Here is a 22,791-nt window from a genome sequence, read left to right as displayed (position 1 = left end):
TAGTTAGATGACTTAGTTAATATATGGGTATATGTTCTTTAAAGTTGTTTGGGTTTCTGGCAGCATATGATGAGTATAGTAAATTAATTTCAGTGTTACATAATTTTATATGCAGATTTCAATTATAAAGGTTTATGATTATGTTTAGTTATATGATGGTGCTGTTTATTATCTTTAACTCATTAATACAGAATCTGGTTAGGAACTGCATTACCAATTATGTCAGTGTTTTGGAGGGAATAGAGTATACATTTTAAACTAATTTCTAAGAAATACTGTTTTTTTGTTTTGTTTTGTTTTTTCTAAGAAATACTGTTTTAAAGAAGTATAATAGCAATCTTTTTGATAGAGTCCTATTCCTAGGAATTACATAAAATCAAAGAACAGTGAAAAATAACCACTTTTGTCATAATACAATTATATAGCTAGATTTAAGTAAATTAAAAACAATCTTATTTTCAGTAATACAGGATTTCAATATATAGACAGTAGGAAGATATGTGCACTAGGTTGTGTTTTGTGTATTTTTCCAAGATCTATTAGTACTTGAATGGGTAAAGTAATAAAGAGTGAAATAATGATCTAAGTCTGTGAATACAAGAGGTGCTGATGGGAAAGTTTTACTTCTGAAGTATTGTTTCTTAATTGTGCCGATTTTTCTGTTTCTAATCTCATAAATCCACTGTTCTATGAGATGACTGTGGGTTACTTTTAGTTACATAAATCGGTATTGGATTATAATAACATTTCATCAATTCCAAGTTCATCTTTGCCATCCATAACTTTTAGAACACAACCAAGAACCAGGAATTAAGCAACACCAATCTATACCAAGAAGAAACCAATAAAAAACTGGAGGGAAAAAAAAGTATCAATATGTATTTACCCTCAAATTACACAAAAGTATTATAAGCTTAGACCATGATTTTAATTAACTCTTATAGAATAGTCCAAAGAAAGGAAGAATCAATGAAAGGATGCTCTAGAAAGGCACTTTGAAAATAATAATGAGAGAATTGGCCTTGGAGGGCTTTCTAAGAAGTGAAAAGTAAATTTAAGAAGTAGTCTGCAGTTTTTAAGAAACAAGTTTTAAGTCCCTGGGATTTTAGTATCTGCTTCTCTTTTTTTAACTCAGGAAAATCTGATGAACATTTTTTTCAACAATCTCAGATTTCATGGATGTTCAAGATTTTTTCCTAAAGGAAACTATTTTCTTTGTAAATATGTTTCATTTTGATTAAAGGTTGCAGAAAGAGTGGCTGCAGAAAGGGCGGAATCGTGTGGCAATGGTAACAGTACTGGATACCAGATTCGTCTACAAAGGTAAAGAATGTTCACCTGTTGTGGACAGGTAGATTTCAGTGAAACTTTGAAGTTAGATATTCAAAAGAAATATGTCCCCCATTTTAATGTTGATTACAATTAAAATTAACATTAAAAGTAACTACAGCAGAGGAGGCTTGCAACTTTTTAAAATCCAAATTCATGTTTGGATTGCCTTTTTAAGATAAACTTTACATTATGAAATGATGAGAGAAATTACTTTTTCCGGGATGTACATCATTAGACCATCACTACACTCAAAAGGAGTTGGTGTCTTTTATCTTTTGGTACCAACACTGACTTTATTGATTTTGGTATTTTTACCCCCCATTCACTCCACCATATTTCTGTGGTCCTTTTCTGGAGCTTAAGATTCAATTTACCTCTTTTAAGTGAACTGACTTTCCAGTTACTAACCAAGAGTTTAGGCCCCTAAGTATTAAGTTGTCTTCTGAATGTTAATGGTTATGTCTTTAAAAAGACATTAAAGTTATGTCATGAAATGTGTCATTTCATGTATCATGAAAGTAATGTATAGTGCACTTGAATGTGGTATTTCACATACTCTGTTGCAGTAGGCATTCCTAGAACCAAAAAATTAACTGAAAATTTTGTTTAAATTGTAAGTTTTTAAATTGAAGATTTCTTTTAAATTTTTGTGGCAGTGAGTAATTTGTTAGTAAAGAAAACCAAAAACTGTTAACTCATGTCTTCTGTTCACAGCCGGTTGCCAAGGAAGCAGGGTTCTATCTTATACTGTACAACAGGAATCATCCTACAGTGGCTCCAGTCAGACTCGTGAGTATGTTTCACTTCAGGACAGACATTTAGTTAAACATTATCAGGAGATGTAATTATTAAATTGGACTTTATTAGTTGTAAGGTAGAGTGATGCAGTTTTCAAATTTTGTACTAAGTTACATACTTCACACTTTTGTTTTAGGCATTTGTCCAGTGTTAGTCATATTGTGCTTGATGAAATTCATGAGAGAAATCTGCAATCAGATGTTTTAATGACTGTTATTAAAGATCTTCTCAATTTTCGACCTGACCTGAAAGTAATATTGATGAGTGCAACTTTGAATGCTGAGAAATTTTCAGAATATTTTGGTGAGTAAATTTTATGATTATTGTTTTAGAAAGTTGTCATAAGGCCACTGAATTTAAAGCTAAAAAAAAATAACATTGCTAGGTAGAAAGTAGTTAAAATGAGTGTTAAGCAATTCTTTTAGGTATTCAGAAAAATATTTAAATTGTCTTAAATAGTTGAGACTATCCTAGTCTCAGCAGATTAGAGAAGTGGGCCTATTTTTTTTAAAGGTGGCATTATCTTTAAGGTGTTATATGAAAACATGTAAATTTATGGTGCTATCGGATTAGGTGGCATCACTGAAGTCAAAGCACAGGTTTGAATAATTTTTTTGTGATTGTTTCGTGGCTTTTATGTACTTTCACAGACTAGGGTGGCAGTTTGCCAATAATAATAATACCACTTAGGGAACACCTTCAGTATGCCAGGTGTGCTATATTTGTCACTTTGTCTTCATTAATCTTCATAACACCTTGTGAGGTAGGTGCTATAATTCCCATTTGTATAGCTATTTCCCAGTATTCCTTATAATGGTTGCATAAGAGTGGTAAGAGGATTTGAAACTAAATTTGACTAGCTGTAGAATAGATTTGTTTTTAAATTACACCTCTCTTGCTTACACTCATGGGGGAAGTAGAGGAAAATCAGGGTGGGGGGTTGAAATGGAGAAGAGCTGTATTTTAGTGTTCTTATATTCAACCCAGTTGATCCTCAGACCCATGAAATTAGTTGTATGTCTTTTCTTTCTGTGTGTGTTACGAGGTATCCAGAACTAATATTGAGTAACTCCCTCAAACTTTTTCAAGTCAGAGGCAGAGCTGTGATACCGCTTCAGATACTTTTATCTGTGATGCAGTGTTGATCTTTGTTTACCATGTCTAGTGCTTGTTTGCTTGGTATGAAATAGAAGTAGTAGCGTAAGTAACTAAGCACTAGAGACAGTTATTTTAACTAGTGATTCTAGAATGGTAGGAACAATTTAATTTTTCATTAGGTCTTGTTTTAACTATTTTTTCTCTTCCTGATTCTGGGTGACATAGGAGTAGTACTTTTTAAGTTAATTTCAATAAAAATTGGGTTCTGATGGTACCATCTTGGCTAATGATGGAGAGGAAGTAGATTTCCAGTAACGGGTTTTGAGTCCAATAAAATGCTCTATTCTTTGATATTTTGGGTTACTTTGTAGGACTGTGAGGGATGTGTACTGTGTGGTAGCAGTAGAATGATAGCAAGTGGAAGAGTGGACTGCTAGTTCTCATTAAATTCTTTATATGAAAAAATAGGGTAGAACTCAAAGTGCCAGGACCATTTTTTGAGCTTAGGAAAAGCATTACTGGCCTATTTACAGTTTCTGATTTTTTTTTCAACATTTGAGTACAGATTTATGTTTTGTCTGCCATAATAGGTAACTGTCCAATGATACACATACCTGGTTTTACCTTTCCGGTTGTGGAGTATCTTTTGGAAGATATAATTGAAAAAATAAGGTAAGTAAATATTAGGAAATAAAAATGTTAAAAAATACTAATATGTAACCTTTTGTACTGTCAGACTGTAGTCTCAGAAACTCTTTTTTAACCACTTCCTTCTACAACATTGTTTGTCCTTAAATTGGTAATTCCCAAACTTGGTTGCACATTAAAATCACCTGGAGCCTTTTAAAATCCAGATGCCCCATTCACACTCCCTACCTTAATTACATTATAAATTCTGGGCTGGCAGCCAGACCTCAGAGTTTTCTAAATATCCCTGGGCAGCAGAGTTTGGGAACCTTTGTCCTTAGCGCTTAAACCTCTCTTCTGGTTCTCTTACCTGCTTTTTATTCTTCTTTGCTGGCTTCCATTGCCTACCCTTTAAATAGGATTTCCCTTGAGGGTTCTTAATTAGCCTTTTCTGTCTGTTGTGGTTTCACTGTGCAGTCCTGTTTCCAGGACCATAGTTCTATATTTTCACAGCTTCAGAAGTGAAGCTCTTCCTGAACATTAAATTTGGGATTTAACCCTATACTCAGCAGCATTCTAACACCTTAGATACCCTGAACCTCACATCTTTCCCAACTAAAATTGTTATATCCAAATTTAAAAGGAAAAAATAGAGGTTACTAGTATTATCCTCTACCCAGTGTCTAGGCTGTGAATCAGAAGAGCTAGTATCAAGCAGGTTATGTTAGCTGCTTTATGTGCTTAGTAACTAATGTAGTCTAAATCATTCTGTGCTCTCACCTGCCCCCACAACGCAAACCCTGAAATCTTTCTCCTTGAACTTGCTGTCTTATATTTATTTCTCCTACTTAAGGTCCTTATTATCTCTCCTGGGCTAATATTTCCTCTGTTGTCACTGAGGTCTTCACTGTCACATGTGAGAGTGCCTTTAAAACTTAAGGACCTCTATGCTTTGTCATGATCTATTGCCAAATACCTCAGCTGGTATGACCAAATTATTGATTAGCTATCAGCAGCCTCCTCCAGGGACCTATAACCAAATTATATTTGAATTTCTTGATGAGAGAAGGGCTGGGAAAACACAGCTCATAGGATCAGGTTCTAGTCCCTTGCTAGTCATTGCGAGGCTCTTTACAGTTTGGCCCCATCCTTTTTTTCTAGCCTTATGCACCTCATGGCCTACCCAATGCTAAATGCACCGTTCCCTAATATGCCAGCCAGTACTCTCTTTCATTCATGACTTTGTGCTTTATTACATGCTGTGTTCTCCTTTTAGACTTACATATGCTACCTTTTCCATTTTTTTATATAAAAATTCAGGGCTGTAAGAACAAATCCCAACTTCACTGCCTTCTCCTCCTTCTCACAGAGTGAGTCGCTTTCTTATCTCAATTCCTATAGCACTTTTTATCATCTTTCAAAATACTAACCATATTGTCATGTAATAAATCTTTATATTTTTCTCTTGCACTAGACTGCAGATTATTCAGTGTCAAGGATTTTGTCCTGTTCATCTCTGTACCAAGTGCACAGTACAGTGCCTGGCCTGTAGTAAACGTGAATAAATAGACAGATGTAGAAACATTTGTGATGAGATCTTTCAGTATTCCACAGCCTACTTGTTAAGAGAAAAAAACAGGAAGTGATAATGGGAAGGTGAAAACAAAGACCCTGTAGTATATTTTAGATGGAGAAAAGTCAGCTGAATTTTGTGTGAACATGTATTTAACAGATTCTTCTTAAATTTTATGTCTTGGCACTGTGCACTGGGGTCTGAGCATAAAGAAGGAAAGACTTGGCACATCTCTTCAGAGCTTACTTGTAGACAAGGAGACACACAAGCTGTCATATAAAGTATGACTGACCCATTATGCGGGAAGTAAAGAACATTGGGAATGAGATTATATAGTAGGGATAGACTGGGCAAGTCAGGAAAGCAGTGAAACTCAGAGAAGGCAAGTATGGGAAGTATGTATGTCAGGGTAGAACATACTGAAAGTATAAGAGAGAATCTTGGTCTTCCATGCTCTGGTTTTGTCATCAATAAGTTCTATTATGCATTCCTTCTTCGATTCCACCATTCATCTCACTTCCTACTGTGGCACCAATTGTTTTCTGATAGAATAACGGGGGGCAGCTTGACAGCAGTGAAAATGAAGTTTCAGGAAACAGTACTCTAAAGTTACTTAGTGATGAATTGCTTTATTAAGCTCCCTAGAAGCCAGAGAATGTTCAGGGAACTGTAGCTAAAGGGTCTCTTGAGGCAGAAGGATGGTGTCTTTGCACTTCTCATCCCCTAGTCAGCTGTAAGAGGGAAGTTGAAAGAGGGTAGTCCTTGGGACAGAAGTTTTCAGGCAGTAGCCCCCAGCTCTCCCTTCACAAAAGAGCTGCAATACAGGGAAGGAAGAGGAAAGGAAACAGAGTGTGATGATACAGAGGGTTGTCATTGGGCACTTGGGCTGGAGGGTTGAAGGTTACCTCTGGTTCTTGGAATTGCTGGGAAGGGAGCCAACTGTGGGTCCATCCTGCTGACTAGGACTAATCTCTGTCTCAGGTTGTCCTACCTCAAGTTGATGCCTCTATATGTATCGAAGACTTAGGGGAATCCTGGGTCACAGGTACTGAATAGGGAAGGGGATTAACATTTTTTTGGGTGTCTACTATGTGTCAGGCACTGTGCTTTTATTGGATTTTTCTTTTATTTTCATGCCAATATTATTATAAGAGTATTAATTTCTCAAACCAAAGGACAGAGATTTATACCTGGTTCAAGGCCACACAGGGTAGTCAGTGGCAGACCAAGGACCTCAGTCCAGTTCTGTTTAATTCTAAAGCCCACACTCCCCAGTTTCCTGTTGCGTCTAAGTGCTCTCCCGTAGGCAAAGTCTGAGAGGCTTTGGAGTTCAAATCAGTTAATTTCTTTTTCTTTCTTTTTTTTTTTTTTTTTGGTCTTTTCCCACCTCCATGCCTCTCCAAACCCACTTACATTAGGAGATGGCATTCTGGGGATCCCTGGGTGGCGCAGCGGTTTGGCGCCTGCCTTTGGCCCAGGGCGCGATCCTGGAGACCCGGGATCAAATCCCACGTCAGGCTCCCAGTGCATGGAGCCTGCTTCTCCCTCTGCCTATGTCTCTGCCTCTCTCTCTCTCTGTGTGACTATCATAAATAAATAAAAATTTAAAAAAAAAAAAAAAAAAAAAAAGGAGATGGCATTCTTAGGCAGATACACCCTCTATTTTTAGCAGTCACCACAGCATGGCGGAGTCCTGACATGATACTGGACTGACACATAAGAGACTTGACTACTGATTCTGGCTATGCTGTTTAGCTTTGACAGTAGGACTGAGCAGAATTAAACAGTTCTCAAGTTTGGGTTTATAAACTATCTGAATTTCCTGGGGCACTAATTAAAATTCCTAGATAGCAGACCCCAACCAGACCTACTGAATCGAAATCATCAGAGATCGGATGCAGGATTCTGTATTTTATAAGTTCTCTATGGGATTCTTATGTGCACTCAGGTTTGTAAACTATATTCAAAATCGGAGTCTTCCACTAGGCATTTACTATTATTTTGGACTTACATTAATGTTAATTTTATAGAGCAAACTTGAAAGGTGTAAAAAGTGACTCTTAAATTTTTTTATTTCCATTGCTAATGATCTACAAGGTTTTATATACTTCGGTAGAGAAGGATTTTTATCTAAAAATTTTATCTCATTTTGTATGTTAATGAATAGTTGCAAATAAACAAGTATTTAATAGCATTCACTAGAAAACATAATGAAAATGTTCTTTAAAATTTGAATGTAAAGAAAAATTTGAATGTAAAATGTCATATTTGCTAAAACCAGAGAGTTTCCAAAAAGTGAAGCTATTTAAGAATATTTTAATTTTAGATATGTTCCAGAACAAAAAGAACAAAGGTCTCAATTTAAGAGAGGTTTCATGCAAGGGCATGTAAATAGACAAGAAAAAGAAGAAAAAGAAGCAATCTATAAAGAACGCTGGCCAGATTATGTAAGGGAACTGCGAAAAAGGTAAGTAGGGTGTTTGTTTTGTTTTTTAATTAGCCCAGAGGATGAATGACTAAAACAAAAAGGCAGAGATTGTCCTCTTGAATTTGTTCATAACTGTTGTTATTCCAGTAATTCTTTTCTATATGTTTTCCCCATTTGCTGATTGAGTTCATTTTAAGATATTATAGCAGGTTGGACCTTAAGAAACTTCTATTAGGTAATTTCATGATTTTCTATTTAACTTTGATAGATATTCTGCAAGTACTGTGGATGTTATGGAAATGATAGATGATGATAAAGTTGATCTGAATTTGATTGCTGCCCTTATCCGACACATTGTTTTGGAAGAAGAGGTTAGTTTTTTGTTTTTTGTTTTTTTTGGTGAAATAGTTTTAATTTTATTAATGTAACAAGAATAATTTTCTTACATGTTTTTTAAAAATAGCATATAGAAGAAAATCCTTTGACACTAGAAGTAGAAATATCAAAATACCAAGATTTAGGCATTTGATCTGTTTAAAGGAAAGACTAAACAAATGGGAATACTTGGATTATAAATCCTATTTTTAAAAAGTGAACTTGTATTCTTTAGTTACAATCAGTAACTAAATTTCCTGAGCTAATAGAATTTTAATGGATACTCAGGTGTGCACAGAAGTTTACTTTTAGGGTGTTTGTTACTTGATCCTTTGTAATGGTTATTTCCCCTCCATACAGGATGGTGCAATATTGGTCTTTCTACCAGGCTGGGACAATATCAGCACTTTACATGATCTCTTGATGTCACAAGTGATGTTTAAATCAGGTACTAACTTATTTTATTGCAATTTCAAGAATAGCATTTAAATCATTTGTAGCATGGTTATGTTCTTTTTAATTGTATTAACTTCTAAGGCTACCTCACTGTAGGATCTTGATGATCTTAAGCCCAGGCTGAGTATCTCTCTGTTTCTTTCCCTCTCTCTCTCTCACTCTCACTCTCATTTCTCTTTTAAAAATAAAGTTCTGAGTCACAAGATGAAGGTGTTAGGTATATGGTAAAGTTCTTTATTTGGTATGATGATAAGAATATTTTACCTCTTTTCCTAAATTTGCCTAATAATACTGAGCCCTTAAAGTTAAGATGTTGGGAGCTTGAGGTTGTTTTTTTCACTCACTGCTGCATTTAGTTGGGCAGAAAAGGCTGAATTTATCCCTTAGCCCAGTGTTTTTCATCTGGGACTGTACAACAGAGTTGCTAGTGGTGCTTCTTTAAAATTCAAATACTTAGGGACACCTGGGTGGCTGGCTCAGCGGTTGAGTGTCTGCTTTCGGCTCAGGGCGTGATTCCGAGATCTGAGACTGAGTCTCACATCAGGCTCCCTGCAAGGAGCCTGCTTTTCCTTTGCCTGTGTCTCTGCCTCTCTCTGTGTGTCTCTCATGAATAAATAAATGAATCTTTAAAAAAAATAAAATTCAAATACTCAGACCCTATCCTTACTCCAAATCTAAGAATGTGGCTTAAACATCTGTAGTTTTTAGAAATTCGTCAGGTGATTCTGATGCTTTAGTAGCATGTTTGAGAAACAATCTCTTCTTAGAGAAATACATGAGGCCGTTGTTCTCCCATAAAATTCAGCCAGAGCATTTTCAGGAATAATTATTTTAAGTCAGTAAAATATTAAGCATATTCTCTGTAGTATTTGATAGTTCTGATTATAATTTCTAATCTTAATCTATTGAAGTGCTTTTGACACATATTTTCCAAAAATACTAAAAATATTTCTACCTGATTCTATTGGCTGAAATAGTAGAGCTGTATTTTTCATTCTTCGTTAAATCCCACTATAGTAATGCCCTCTACATTAAAATTGAAATTATTTACTATTCTCTAGTTGGAAAATGTTCTTGTTTGATTACTTTGATTGCTCTGTAATGAAATGCTGATTTCTCTTTCCTGGTCAGTGATAACGTTTCTCTAAAGAAAAAGCATAGTCTTGATTAAACAATTTTTTTTTTTCTTGAAATAACTGGATTTTTTTTTGGCTGAACCTTCTAATGTTGGCCTCTCTTACCCCCAAAGTAAATGCTACTGTATGATCTACTTTAAGTTTAAAAAAAAAAATTTGAGTATATGTGTATGTATTTACCAAGAAAAATACAGATATACCAAAATGTAATACTATAATTTTGGAGGGAATGTGGAAAAGGACGTGATACTATAGATTATTGTAATTGATTATTAATTTTCTAACTTAGTAATTCTCAAGGAAGGAAGTATTACTTTATACTTTCACTACCAGCTCAATTCTTTTTAAAGAAAATCTTTCCAAAGTTTAATGTTTTCTCAAGTTTTATTTTTTAAATTTAGCCTTAATATTAATACTTGGTTACACTGTTAGCCATTTTTGAAGGGGCAAAAAATTGGTCTAACTCTATACTGACTGAAAGGTGAATCTTAAAACTCAATTTATCAAATGCTTAACAACTATCTTATTTCTTAAGAGTATAGACTTTGTTCCCATTAACTACTGTAGTTCACAATATCAGCACTATAAACTATTTTTATCCCAGTTATAGTCTTCAGTGGAATTATTTTTACTTTCATTGTTTTACCTGGCAGCTGATTTTTTTTTTAACTTGTAATGAAACATTTTAAACTGACAGCTAGAGAGTCATCATGTGTATCATACTCCATTGACTTCAGTGCAGCAGTTATTTTTGTATTCTAATTTTTTCCTTTTTAAAGTAAATTGCAGATATCACATTATCCTCAAAAAATATGCATCAATAAAAATAGAAAATTTTGTATATAACCACAATGTTTCTATTAACTACAATGTCATTATCATACCTAACTCTTAAGCATTGTCTAGTAACCCAGTCTATATTCCAGTTTTTCCTGGAAAGTGTCTTTTAGAGCTAACTTGTTCAAATTACAGAAAAATGTAAACCACATAAATCTTTTACTCTAGATAATCACTTTCATACCCTCCTCACTTTCCTGGTAATGACTTGTGGAAAAAACTAGGTCCACCTATACTTTCTAGATTTTTCTGAATCTGAATCATTATAGTGTCATTTCATTTGATCCTTTCTTACCTGTACTTTTTATAAACTGGAAGTTACATATTACGGTTCCAATTCAAGGTAAATATTTTTGGCTTGAGTATTGACTGATTTGATGTATTTCATATTGTGTCACAGAGACAAGTAAGTCAGAGCATCCTTTTAGTAGTATCAGTTGCTTGACCACTTTTTACTACTTTTTAAGATTTGTAACCCTTATTCAGAGGGTCCTAGAGAGTTGGGGAGCATCATAGCTCCTTTGAAGAAAAATTGTTTTGTTTTGTTTTGTTTTGTTTTCTCCTGGGGAAATACAGCTATCTTGAGTCATTTGGATACTTGCTAGATATTTAAGTCAGGTTGCATTTTTTTCTAACCATAGCTAAACGTGAAATCTACCCTTCCTTAATTAACACTCCCTCATTTTCATCACTAATACTATACCAAATCCTATTGGCTAAAATCACGAATGGACTATTTCATTTTGGAACTTAAAAATAGGAATATGATTTCTTACATTTCTATGAAATTATGTTTAAAAATGTGGGTCACTTCTGGAATGCATTATATTTACCCAGTGTTGTTTCATTATTTTTTTAACTTAAAAAGGGACGTGGAAATTTCATAAGTAATGTGCTCTAAAAATTCACATATTCTCTGTTGATTAAAATAATAAGGATCACCCAGAGTCTATAAACTTACATTAATATTAAGGGAAAATTTTTTGGTCTTCAGTTAAGTGATGGGAATGGAGTTAATGATGTTTTTCTATCACAATTTGAAAAGATATTCCTAACTTTAAGCATTCTTTAGGAATTTGGGGAATGTACTTATCAATGTGAAATAAATTGACAGCATAAAATGTGAGCAAGAATTTGTTGGAGCACTAAGGAAAGAAGAAAATAAAAAGAATAAAGTTACTCTAATTATACTAGGAATATAAGAATTATGTGGCTTAGCATCTCATCTCATTTTTCCATGTCTGTTTGCTGGAGCTTTTCTGCAACTATATATCTTAAAGTTTAATTTTCTTTTTTAATTTTCAGACAGGTTTCTTATTATACCTCTACATTCACTGATGCCTACAGTTAACCAGACACAGGTATGTTGTTAAGTTTATTCAACCTCTGTCTTTCACACTGAGATGAGCTTTAAGGGCTGCTGGTTGTGTGTTTTATTATCTTTTATGTTTTTAAAGGTGAGTTTTCAAGTAGTAATTTATACAAAAGTAGCTTTTTAAGAACTTTTGCAAATGAGTCTTCGGGGTATAATTGGACAAAAACTTTAATTACCGAGGATAATTAACAGATGATAGTTTTGTCAACATTAGGGAAATTTTTTTTTATTTTTTATTTTTAATATTTATTTATTCATGAGACACACGGGGGTGGGGGTGCAGAGGCAGAGGCATAGGGAGAAGCAGGCTTGCTGCAGGGAGCTTCATGCAAGAAGTCTCATGCGGGACTCGATCCCAGGATCACAACCTGAGCCAAAGCCAGATGGTCTACCACTGAGCCACCCAGGTGCTCCTAGGGAAAAGTTTAAAGATTGGTTTCACCAATAACTAGCTTGGGTTTCAGTTATCTGTGACATACTACAGCTTGATGTTTGAGATTTTGATTTAACAGAATTAGTATGTTTGTAGGTATGAGATTTCCTCTTTTATTAATAATATATTAGTATGGCTTTGAATGTTCTATCTCGTCAGATTCAGGAATATCCCTAGTTAGAATGAACACCACATTCTCAAAGGCAAGGTAGTTTTCTGGACTGCAGTGTTTGTAGGCCCAGGTAAGATGAGATGGATCAGAAGAAAATCCATCTTCCCTTCTACCTTTTCCACTTCCTTTGTAAGAAAATATCAAGACAAGGTGCCTGGGATGGTTCAGTCGTGTAGGCACCTCTTGATTTTGACTCAGATCGTGATCTCAGGGTTGTGAGAAAGACGTTTTTTATTGAGGGACTTTTAATATCTTTTCTGCTGATACCATAGGCCAAGTAAGGCCCTGCCAGTTTATTTAGATACAAAGTACATACCTAAAGGAAGACAAGAGGAAAGAGAAAAGACTTCGTTCAGAAGACCAGACAGAAAAGTATCCAGGGTGGAAGTACTTCCTCTCTGACACCCTAATAGTAAATTACATTTTCCTTTGCTAGAGATTATATGACTAGATTGGAAAACACATTTTCTCTTGTGTTTTGTATAAATGAGGAGATGAATTTATGCATTTCTTTGCATTATAGGCAGGTGGTACTTGATTATATGTCTTGTCTTCTACTTGGCTCCTGGTTTTTTGTTTGTTTGTTTGTTTTTTTTTTTTGTTTTTTTTTTTTAAGATTCATGAGAGACAGAAAGAGGCAGAAACATAGGCAGAGAGAGAATCGCTACTTGGCTGGCTTTGTAAAGGGTGCCATTGTTTGTAGGATTTGGTATTTGAAGACTTTTTTTTTTTTTTTTAAATCAGTCTGATCTCAGAAGCTTATATGTGATGGTATAACCAGACATCCATTCTGATGAGTTTGGCATTTACCTGGTTGGTTGGTGCCCTTACTCATAGTTTTGGATAATTCCTAATTCTTACTGCTAAACTAACTCTCTCTTCTCTCTCTCAAAAGTTTAACTACATAAAAAGACATATACTTTCAGCTTTTTTTTTTTTTTTTTAAATTTTTATTTATTTATGATAGTCACAGAGAGAGAGAGAGAGAGGCAGAGACACAGGCAGAGGGAGAAGCAGGCTCCATGCACCGGGAGCCCGATGTGGGATTCGATCCCGGGTCTCCAGGATTGCGCCCTGGGCCAAAGACAGGCGCTAAACCGCTGCGCCACCCAGGGATCCCACTTTCAGCTTTTGTTAAAAAACATTGTGTAAATTTAAATAATGATTTTTTTTTAAGATTTTTTAAATATTTATTCATGAAAGACACAGAGAGAGAGAGAGGCAGAGACAAAGGCAGACGGTGAAGCAGGCTCCATGCTAGGAGCCTGACGTGGGACTCGATCCCAGGTCTCCAGGATCAGGCCCTGGGCTGAAGGCGGTGCTAAACCGCTGAGCCACCTGGGTTGCCCAAGTAATATTTCATTTGAAATCTTGTTTGTGATAAGGTTCCAGAATCTGGGAGATTTAGTTTGTGTTACCAGAAGGGAATTCTATAGTATTGAAAATGATGTATACCTATAAAATATATCTGTAGATACTAGATGCATATGTAAATGAGTGAACACAGAATGCTAAAAAGTCAGTAGTATATTATGTGAAGTAATTCTTCTAATTGCAAGAATAATGTATTAGAAATTAATGTACTTTTGGGGTTTTGATTTGTTTTTACAGGTATTTAAAAAAACTCCTCCTGGTGTTCGGAAAATAGTAATTGCTACTAATATTGCAGAGACTAGGTAAAGATTGTTTTAAATATCAACTACTGATAATTGTTAGTTTTGAGTCCCATAGATTGTTAATATACCTTATACTTTTTTATCTCTAAAAGATTTTTCATAATTTCTTTACATAAATTCATTTTAATTTAGTCATGGCATTGAAGAGAGCATAGGTTTTGATTTTTGTTTTTTAATCCCATAATGTTTTAGCCCTCTTTACAAATTGCCGTTTTAGTGTTTTTGTTTAAAGCCTTCTTAAAGAAGTGTGGGAGCTGAGGTCAATTTTGTTTTTACCTTTTTCTGGTTGGGGGTCATGTTTGAATCAGTTGTGAATAGCCTTTAAATTTTTTTATATTCATTTGGAAGTACGAATATGTCTGTACAGTCCAAATTTTGCTCTGGAAGCTGATACTAAACCTTGGCACGGGGGCCCACAGTGCTAGGTGTACAAAAGTCATTAAGTAAGCTGTGAAGTTTGTGGGCAAATAAAAATTTATCATGTCATCTATAGAATTAGCTGCCACTGCAGCTCCATGATGCTGCCTATTGAGGCAGCATCAACTGCTTAATTAACTGCTTAATTCCTGTAATGGTAAATACGAGAACAATAGGGAAAATCCCAAACTGCTAAATCAGTTTGACCAATAAGAAAATGCTATAAAATCCCTATCTGTAGGCCTGTTAGAGGTTATGTACTTTTGATGTATTTTTAATATTTAATATATCTATTTTCCAAACAGCATTACCATAGATGATGTAGTTTATGTGATAGATGGAGGAAAAATAAAAGAAACACACTTTGACACACAAAACAACATCAGTACAATGTCTGCTGAGTGGGTTAGTAAAGCTAATGCCAAACAAAGGAAAGGTCGAGCTGGAAGGTAAGATGGAACATTTGTCTGAAAGTGCTTTTAATCATAATTTCTTTGCTATTTCATGATTCTTCTGCTTTTAATTCTTCCATCTAGTTAAGTAAAATTATTCTTTATTCTTAATTTATTCTTACTCTGTTATGTGTAATTATGTTGTATTCTTTTTTGAAAGCACATATTACTAATAATCATGAGAATGAGTAATATTTGAATATCCATTCTTCTCACTGCAGTGCAGTGAGGTATGGTATGGTGCCCTTTTTAAGGGTATGGAAGTTAAGGTATAAAGAAATTAAAAGTTGGTCTGGCTCCAGTCTGGGCTCCTAGTCTTTTACTTTACAGCTATACTGATTTTTCACTCAGTTACCAGTGAAAACACAGGGAACATACCTTTTCTCCCTTGATGTGGTAGGCATAAGAAATAACGTCTCTCTTAATGGTGGAAAAATGATTTACCTTAACTCAGAGAACTGCACTTACTCATTTTAATGCATACTTCACAGTATTTTCACACCTGTTACTCTGGTAGGATCTTGTCTGGAGTTGTAGGAGAGAGTTGTTCTTTTGCCTCTTAGAGCTAAAGTATTCCATCAGCCTTCAGATACTGATTTAAGTAAGGAAAGAAGAATTGAAAGAAAACTTTATAGATCATTTTGTTTGGAAGAAAACTATATATCATTTTATCAGTGCTTTGTTTTATATTTGTATGTAGTAAAGCTGTCTCACCTGTAATCTTTGCAGATTATCCCATTATAACTCGGAGACCGTTTATTTAGATTATACAGTTGGTGCTTTTGAGGCAAAGTCATGGCTTACTCTAAGAATTTGTACTCTTCTAATCAGCTGTCGGGGGATAACTTAATTTCGGGATCTACCAAGACTAAGATTTTGTCCTTCAGACTTACTACTACTGGATACTGATTGAAGAAGTAGTTACTGTTTGGTACACTTTTCTAATATGATTAGTAAACATATTAGTCTTAGATTTATCCTTAAAACAATTAGAGAAATTAAAGTATTATATTTCATTTAATTTTTCATTCCTGCTAGCTTGATAGAAGTTAACTATAGAATTATAGTGTTTTAGTTCAGATGGAACATAGTTCCTTGTAGGGTCCATAAGTGTAAATTTCTTTAGCAAAGCCTGATTGATAATTATTTAAATGCCAGGGCAAACTATATGGTCCTCAGTGAAGGCACTCTTAGTTTCTATGGGCATGTTATATTAATGAATGATGGATCATTATAGAGTTGGGACAAAAATAGCTAAGATTTTTAGAATTTATTTTTATTAACATAGGAAAATGGCATTCCCCTTCTGTAGCAGCAAGAGCTCATAAAATATTTATTCTGCTTGAAAATTTATGAATACCCTCACCCCTGCACATCTATCCTTAACATTGTCCATTCACATCACTAAAGAAAAACTTAACAATTAAAAAATTTCCAGCATCCCTCTGAAAGTTCACTAAGCACATACTTAAAAGCTTTTTAAATAATACAGACAGGTTACATAATGCTAGGATATGTTACAGAAAATCCTAAAATACTCACAGGACAGAAGTAAACCTCAGAAGACTGCTGTTATTAAGTGCAGCAATCTGGAATCTGTAAGTTAGAAATAGGGAACCAAATAGTTGTTTGGAGGAGAAAATCTTCTCTTTCTTAAACTAGGACATAGGGGTAGTGGATCTAGGGTTATTAAACAAATGGGGAGAAAGAATATGTGATTAATAAAAATGAAGTATTAAGTAAGTTATGGTGTAGCTTACTGAAATATAGATATTGGCTACTTTCCCTACTTATTCTCTGGAGTTCTAGAAAATCATTAGTAATGCTCCTCTTATTTATTTATTTTTTAAGAGTTCAACCTGGTCATTGCTATCATCTGTATAATGGGCTTCGAGCAAGCCTTCTGGATGACTATCAACTGCCAGAAATTTTGAGAACTCCTTTAGAAGAACTTTGTTTACAAATAAAGGTAAATTAGGTGGGAGAGTTAAAATAAATGGAGGGTAGGGTTGTAATTTTCAACATTAATAGAGATGAAAGTATCATTAATCTGTGAAGAAGAATTATTACCATGCATTAGTGTTTTTGTGTGTGTGTGATAACCAAAAGCCTCAACAAAATGGAAGTTTCCAGGCCTTTCTGGGCATGCATGAGATTCAGGGACACCAGCCCCCTCCCCTGCCATAGGCCCCTGTTCCTTCCATATCATCTGGAATGGGGGTGGGGGGGAGGGGTTAGTACTGGTTTTAAACTTCCTTCACATGTTTATTAACCACATTTTTTATCATGTACACTCTAGAGCTGTACTGCCTGTGTTTGAATCCCAGCTCCTCCCCTGACAAGCTAGTTCTATTAGTTGACAAGTTATTTAAATTAAGCTTATATAAAATTGTTAGAACAGTAGCTGGCATATAGTAAGTGTTCAGTAAATGTTAGTTTTGTGCACTGTTACTACATGATAAACTACTCACCATTTTTCACCACCTTCTATATATTCTAATACAATTAATCTTATTTTGAAGATGATTGGTAATCAACTTAACTTATGAGATTTTAACCAGCTACTTTTACCATCAATATAGAGCTGGTGAGTAATTTACAAAGTAGTGACTTAAAAATCATGTATGGATTTAATGCTTTATTCAAGTGATTGACAGGCAGGACTAAACTGTTAATGTCAATATATCTGTTTAATGATATTTGTCTTCCCCCAGATTTTAAGGCTAGGTGGAATTGCTTATTTTCTGAGTAGGTTAATGGATCCACCATCAGATGAAGCAGTGTCACTGTCCATAAAACACTTGATGGAACTGGTAAATTTTACTTTATTTTTAAAAACTCTAACTTAGATATATAATGTTAGTGCACATATGGGATCCGTGGGTGGCTCAGTAGTTTAGCGCCTGCCTTTGGCCCAGGGCATGATCCTGGAGTCTTGGGATCGAGTCCCACATCAGGCTCCCTGCAGGCAGCCTGCTTCTCTCTCTCCCTGTGTCTCTGCCTGTCTCTCTCTCTCTCTCTCTCTCATAAATAAAAATCTTTAAAAAAAAAATAATAAGTAAGCTACCTCATTAAAATTTTTATTCATTACTGTAAGGTAGACCGAAGAATACATCATGCTGAATTTGATAAATCCTTTGGCTGTTCAGTTTAGTATATGAAATGTTAATTAGAAAGATAGGAAATGATACCTTTGTGATGTTTTTCTCTTTCTGGGCCCTTCCGACATAATTTTTCATTCCAGGCTTGTTTTACAATTACATAAAATTTTGAAATCTTTGAATTTACTGGTCTTTGTCTTCATTTGTATTCTTCAAATGACTTTGGTTGGTTTATTGACTCTTCTGATTACTGTAATGTCAAATCCAAGTAATTTAGTGACAGTGTGGATATCTTATAAAGGCAACTCCTGTGTTTTTCAAAGAAAACTAATAGGTGCCTTATATTCATATCCCTGCCTTTCATTTTGTTCTTAAAGTTTTTTGTTTTAGTTGGTTTTGATGAAGTCAGTGTTTTGAGAAACTAGTTTCAGTGTCTTAGGCAAGTGACTACTTAGTTGGTAGCCATCCCTGCGCAAGACCATGTTGACAAGAGTCACAGGACTGGCTGTGAGTCCGTGCCCAGAGAAGGGCTCTGTGAGGTAGTGCTCAAAATAGAAAGTGGTTTGAACTGTGCTGTCCGGTGAGGTACCCGCTAACCATATGTGACTATTTAAATTTAAATTTTGAAGTAAATTACAAATCAGTATCTCTAGTCACAGTTGTACATTTCAGATGTTCAGTAGGCCCATGTGGCTGGTGGGGTACCACATTGGACTGCACAGAAGTAGAACATTTTAGTCATTGCCACAAATTCTGATGATTAGTTCTTTGTTAGAGGTTGTTGAAGGTGTACTTTACATATTTCAGTTTTATTTAAGCCATCTATACAGTTAATTTTGAGAATTTGGGCCATATCAGCATTGTAGTAGCTTTTAATATGAGTAATAATATATTTAAATAAAAAAGTATTGTAAATTATCTATCTCGGAATTTGTATTAGATTTAGTGAGGTTACTTGTATTTTAGGGAGTAGTGTAGTTTTACCACTGACTTGTCTGTCTTCCCCTCCAGGCTTTTATGTAATAGAGCTTTGTTGCTTTTTTATCTAGTAGCATAGAGCTAGGTGGCAATTAGAACCAACTTACTATTTATGTTAGAGATGGACAACCAGAGGCTAGCTGGGCTCTGAAGCCTAAGTAGATGTGACTTCCTCTCTCTGAACTGAACTTTAGAGCCAGTCTTAGCCATTTGCAGACAGCAGAATCATGAAGAGGCGAGGAAATAAATCCTTGTCAACAGTAGGGTCTGAAGCCTGTTTTGTTTGGTTTTGTTTTTTAAGTATGTATGTATGTATGTATGTATGTATATGTATTTATTTATTTGATTACAGTTAACATACAGGTGTCATATTAGTTTTAGGTGTGCAGTATAGCAATTCAGCACTAACATATGACATCTGGTGCTTATCCCAAGTGCACTCCTTAATCCCCATTACCTGTTCATCTTACCTCCCCACCTCTCCTCTGGTAACCATCAGTTCTCTGTAGTTAAAGAGTCTGTTTCTTGGTTTGCTTCTCTTTTTTCTGTAGGCTCTTTGGTCTGTTTCTTAAAATCCACATATGAGTGAAATCATGTGGTACTTGCCTTTCTCTGATTGACTTGTTTCACTTAGCAATAATACTCTCTAGCTCATCCATGTCCTTACAAATGGCAAGATTTCATCCTTTCTTGTGGCCGAGTAGTATCCCCCCCCCCCATATAAAATACGCACTATTTTCTTTATCCATTCATCAGTCAGTGGACACTTGGGCTGCTTTTGTAGTTTGGCTGTTGTAGATAGTGCTATAAACATTGAGGGATGGTGTGTGTATCCATTTGAATTAGTATTTTTGTATATTCTCTGGGTAAATACCTACTAGTGCAGTGGCTGGATCCGAGGGTGTTTCTCTTTTTAACTTCTTGAGGAACCACCATACTGTCTTCCAGAGCGGCTGTACAGTTTGCATTCCCACCAATGGTACAGAAAGGTTCTCCTTTTTCCACATCCTCACCAGCACCTTTTGTTTCTTGCGTTCTTGATTTTAGCCATTCTGACAGGTCTGAGGTAATACTTCATTGTAGTTTTGATTTGTATTTCCCTGATGATGAGTGGTGATGAGCTTCTTTTCATGTGTCTGTTGGCCATCTGTATGTCTTTGGAAAATGTGTATTTGTGTGTTCTGCCCATTTTTTAATTATTTGGTTTTTGGGCGTTGAGTTTTATAAGTTATTTATATATTTTGGATACTAAGCCTTTTCAGATTTGTCATTTCCAATTATCTTCTCCCACTTTCAAGGTTGCCTTTTAGTTTTGGTGATTGTTTCCTTTCCTTTGCTGTATAGGATAAGGAATTATTGGATGAAGACCCAGTAGTTTATTTTTCCTTTTGTTTCCCTTGCCTTGGGAAACCTATTTAGTAAGAAGTTGCTACAGCCAGTGTCCAAGAGGTTAATGACTGCGTTCTCTAGGATTTTGATGATTTCCAGTCTGACATTTAGACTTTAATCTGCTTTGAATTTGTTTTTTGTGTGGTGTAAGAAAGTAGTCCATTTTCATTCTTCTACATGTTGATGTCCAATTTTCCCAACACAGTTTGTTGAAGAGACTTTTTCCCATTGGATATTCTTTTCCTGCTTTGTCAAAGATAAGCTGACCATATAGTTATGGGTTAATTTCTGGATTTTCTGTTCTGTTCCATTGATCAATGTATCTGTTTTTGTGCCAATATCATACAAAATTTAGGATCGTTTTAGCTCTGTGAAAAATGCTCATGATATTTTCATAGGGATTGCATTAAATGTGTAGATTGCTTTGGGTCGTGTAAACATTTTAATGTTTGTTCTTCTAATCCATGAGAATGGAATGTTTTCCCATTTCTTTTTTAATTTTTTTTTTTTTTTTTTTTTTTTTATTTATGATAGTCACAGAGAGAGAAAGAGAGAGAGGCAGAGACACAGGCAGAGGGAGAAGCAGGCTCCATGCACCGGGAGCCCGACGTGGGACTCGATCCCGGGTCTCCAGGATCGCGCCCTGGGCCAAAGGCAGGCGCCAAACCGCTGCGCCACCCAGGGATCCCTGTTTTCCCATTTCTTTGTGTCATCTTCAGTTTCTTTCCTCACTGTTTTATTAGTTTTCAGAGTACAGGTCTTTCACCTCTTTAGTTAGGTTTATTCTTTAGGTATCTTACCATTTTTGGTGCAGTTATCAATGGCTTTGATTCCTTAATTTCTGTTTTTGCTGCTTTATTATTGGTGTATAGAAATGCGACAGATTTCTGTATGTTGATTTTGTATCCTGCAGCCTTACTGAATTCATTTATCAATTCTAGCAGTTTTTTAGAGGTATCTTTTGGGTTTTCTATATAGAGTATCATGTCATTTGCAAATAGTGAAATGTTTGACTTCTTCCTTGCTGATTTGGATGCCTTTTATTTCTTTTTGCGGTCGGATTGCTGAGGCTAGGACTTTTGGTACTATGTTGAATAACAGTGGTGAGAGTGGACATCTCTGTTTTGTTCCTGAGGGGAGAGGAAAAGTTCTCTTTTCCCCTTTAAGAATATTAGCTGTGAGTTTTGTGTATATGGCCTTTATTATATTGAGATATCTGCTCTCTAAACCCACTTTGTTGTGGGTTTTTAATCATGAATGAATGTTATATTTTGTCAAATGCTTTTTCTACATCTGTTGAAATGATACGGTTTTAATGTCCTTTCTTTTATTAATATGGTATATCATGGTCCTTGGTTTCCGAATATTGAACCACCCTTGCAATGCAGGAGTAAATCTCACTTGATCATGGTAAATGATTCTTTTAAAGTATTGTTGAATTTGGTTAGATAGTATTTTATTGAGAACCTTTGCATCCATGTTCATCACGGATATTATCCTGTAGTTTTTTTTGTGATGTCTTTGGTTTTGGTATCAGTGTAATTAATGTTGGCCTCATAGAATGAATTTGGTAGTTTTCCTTCCTTTTCTATTTTTTGAAATGTTTGAGAAGTATAGGCATTAACTCTTATTTAAATGTTTGGTAGAATTTGTTTGTTGGGAGATTTCCGATTACTGATTCCGTTTCTTTGCTGATTATCCATCTATTCAAGTTTTCTATTTGTTTCAGTTTTGTAGTTTATATATTTCTAGGAATTTATCCGGTTTTTTTTTTCCAGGTTGTACAATCTGTTGACATATAGTTTTCATTAAATTATCTTATAATAGTTTGTATTTCTGTAACAATGGTTGTCATTTCTTCTCTATAATTTATTTGTGATTTTATTTATTTGGGTCTTTTTTCTTTTTGATAAGCCTGGCTAGAAATTTATCCGTTTCATTAATTTTTTCAAAGAACCAGCTCCCGGTTTCATGGAGCTGTTCTGTTGTTGTTGTTACTTTCTATGTCATTTATTTCTGTTTCAGTCTTTATTTCCTTTCTTCTGCTGGTGAAGCCTGCATTTTAAAGAAGTAAGAACATTCCCAGTATCCCTAAAAGGTCCCCCTCCTACCCTTTCCCAAGCACTCCCCTGTCCCTC

At 35.0% G+C, this 22,791-nt stretch overlaps 1 protein-coding gene across 5 annotated transcripts in view; it reads left to right on the top strand.

Moving 5' to 3' along the window:
• The window catches only part of DHX36 (DEAH-box helicase 36), a 63,724-nt gene that overhangs the window by 26,168 nt on the left and 14,765 nt on the right, over window positions 1–22,791 (top strand). For 4 of the 5 annotated variants that reach the window (XM_035705092.2, XM_035705093.2, XM_035705091.2 and 1 more), the window contains 12 exons: window positions 1,244–1,323; window positions 2,047–2,121; window positions 2,267–2,433; window positions 3,819–3,900; window positions 7,755–7,895; window positions 8,125–8,227; window positions 8,592–8,679; window positions 11,966–12,021; window positions 14,252–14,316; window positions 15,039–15,182; window positions 17,037–17,154; window positions 17,900–17,998. In XM_035705092.2, coding sequence (XP_035560985.1) covers window positions 1,244–1,323; window positions 2,047–2,121; window positions 2,267–2,433; window positions 3,819–3,900; window positions 7,755–7,895; window positions 8,125–8,227; window positions 8,592–8,679; window positions 11,966–12,021; window positions 14,252–14,316; window positions 15,039–15,182; window positions 17,037–17,154; window positions 17,900–17,998 — 1,218 coding nt within the window. The remainder of the gene's footprint in view (window positions 1–1,243; window positions 1,324–2,046; window positions 2,122–2,266; window positions 2,434–3,818; window positions 3,901–7,754; window positions 7,896–8,124; window positions 8,228–8,591; window positions 8,680–11,965; window positions 12,022–14,251; window positions 14,317–15,038; window positions 15,183–17,036; window positions 17,155–17,899; window positions 17,999–22,791) is intronic. The other variant, XM_025436151.3, reaches the window with a different exon arrangement.

Source organism: Canis lupus, chromosome 23 (genome assembly GCF_003254725.2).
Source record: "Canis lupus dingo isolate Sandy chromosome 23, ASM325472v2, whole genome shotgun sequence".
Taxonomy (NCBI): domain Eukaryota; kingdom Metazoa; phylum Chordata; class Mammalia; order Carnivora; family Canidae; genus Canis; species Canis lupus.
Note: the sequence above shows the minus strand (reverse complement) of the source record. Positions and strands in the feature narration are given on the sequence as shown.